Here is a 2,234-nt window from a genome sequence, read left to right as displayed (position 1 = left end):
CATGGTGCGGCCTGGATCAATGACGTGGCCTGCGGACCTATGCCGACGGCCCCCCGTCTAGGCCGTCGGCATAGCTCTGACGCCGTTTGCCAGGGGGTGGCCGGGCCCCACGTGTATGCCGACGGCCTTCGTAAGCCGACGGGAGCTGTCGGCGTATATGTAGCTAGGCCGACGGCCGTTCTATGCCGACGGGTGCCGTCGGCTTATCTCTGCGTAACCCGACGGCCTTTGTACGCCGACGGCCAGAACCAGGCTGTCGGCATATCTCCGAAGAAGCCGACGGGGGCCGTCGGCATTGTTCTGGCCGTCGGGGTATGGCCCTGTTCCGGTAGTGATGCCGAGCGCATCGAGGTCGTGCTCCAGGCCGTGGCCGACGAGGAGCCGGGCGGCGCCGCGTGAGGGGTAGGAGTAGGACTGCTCACCGTTGAGGAGGATGTCATGCACACGCCTCATCGCCTGCTTCACCGTCGGCGCGTCGCGGAGGTGCTCGGGCCGGATCCGTGTGGTCTCGTACCGGTAGTGCGTGACCGGGATGAGGGGCTTCATGAAGCTCTCGTAGAGGATGACCTCCTGCTCGTCGACGACGCAGACGTGCGCGCACACGTCGAGGGTGCCATCGCTCCCGCTGCCGACCATCTTGCACCCCAGCGCCACCGCGCCCCCACCGCCTCGCACGCCCATCCTCAACATAGTCCTCGTGAGGCTCTGCGCGGAAGAGGGGATCGGAGCGCGGGAGAGCTTGCATGCGGCGCAGTGTGCGCGGAGGGCGCTGGCGGTGGGGAAGACGGCGAGGCAGAGCAGGCAGCCGCGGGCTTGGAAGGCGGTGGCGCAGGCAGGCTTGGAGGGCAGGGAGGCGCCAAAGCCAAGGTGGTCGCGGAGCGCGTCAAGGGAGCGGCAGTGCTTGCTGCAGACACCGCAGCGGGGCTCATGGTGGGAGTGGTGCGACGATCGCATGTGCTCCAACAGGTGCTCCATCCTGTTGAACTGACGGTAGCACGCCGCGCACCTGTGACGGCTGCACACCCAAGAACCCCTCGTCAGCATGAAGAAAACGTATATAGGCCCTGTTTGGTTCATAAGTCCTAGGACTTTTTTTAGTCCCAACTTATAAGTCTCAAGTCCCTAAAAAGTACCTACATGTTTGGTTCCTTTTTTTTAACATCAGTACAGACACAAGCGCTCATATAAACACGCATACACTCATCTTTATGAACGCACACACGCACACCCTACCCCTATGAGCACCTCCGAAAGACTGAGCCGGCATATCATCTTGAAATTTACGAAGTCACCGTAGGCACCTCGTCATCGACGGGAACGTCTCCTCCCACTAAATGCGCATCGCCGGAAATTCTGAAATAAATCCAGGAATAAATGCGAGCACCAGGATTTGAACCCTGGTGGGCTGGGGATACCACAGTCTCTCTAACCATCCAATCACAGGTTGGTTCGCTACCTGTTTGGTTCCTGAGACTTATAAGTCCCTATAAGATCATATTACAACTATAAGTCCCTCCTTGAGAGTCTTATTTCATAAGTCCCAAATGCCCACTTTAAGTCCCTATAAGTCCCTCCTGTTTGGTTTAGATGGGACTTATAGGGACTTTTTTAAGTCCCTAAGCCAATAAATCCCTGGAAACAAACACCCTCATAGTACTCCCTTTGTAAACTTTTATAAGAGCGTTTACATTATTAGAGTAGTGATCTAAACGCACTTATATTTCTTTACGGAGGGAGTATGTTGTAGTACGTGTGACAGTGCAATGTGGCACATGTAATCATCACGTACGTAACAGAGAATACAAAAGCAGTATAATCTGAAGATGGAGAAGATGGAGCGGTGGGCACCTGTGAGCATCTGAAGAGTTGTCCATGGCCGACAGTGAGTGAGTCACCTTAGCAAGTGCAGAGACGCAGCAAACAGTAGTCGTTGTGCTTGGCTGGTTGGTTGGTTGGGCTGTAAGACACGGGCGGCTATTTATGTAGCTGCAAAACGGATGGCATTCGATTCCTGACAGCGTCGCCAACGGCTACGTGCTTAGAAAGTACACAGTACAGTATACATGAGCGACAAAAAAACATGCTATCAACTTTCTTTTTTGCAGCATCATACACCATATCATGATGCAAAGGTGGCATATTCATGGTTCAGGATACTAGCTAGCTCAGAGATAGAAGAAAGAACATAGACACCAGAATGCCCTCAACATAACCCACCAGTTGCTTTGTGCAGA

The 2,234-nt window shown here is 54.7% G+C and overlaps 1 protein-coding gene across 1 annotated transcript; it reads right to left on the bottom strand.

Annotated features, from left to right (window-relative positions):
• Positions 1 to 338: 338 nt before the first annotated feature.
• On the bottom strand, positions 339 to 1,874 carry LOC119343377 (RNA exonuclease 4-like; the record flags this gene model as incomplete). Its single annotated transcript, XM_037614357.1, has 2 exons — positions 1,849 to 1,874; positions 339 to 1,015 (listed from the first exon to the last, which is right to left on the bottom strand). Coding segments are annotated over exons 1-2 (703 nt in total), but the record flags the coding sequence as incomplete, so codon positions are not given.
• Positions 1,875 to 2,234: the final 360 nt, after the last annotated feature.

This window comes from Triticum dicoccoides, unplaced genomic scaffold (genome assembly GCF_002162155.2).
Source record: "Triticum dicoccoides isolate Atlit2015 ecotype Zavitan unplaced genomic scaffold, WEW_v2.0 scaffold12495, whole genome shotgun sequence".
NCBI lineage: Eukaryota > Viridiplantae > Streptophyta > Magnoliopsida > Poales > Poaceae > Triticum > Triticum dicoccoides.
The sequence above is the reverse complement of the archived record's forward strand: the minus strand, read 5'-3'. Positions and strand labels throughout refer to the sequence as shown.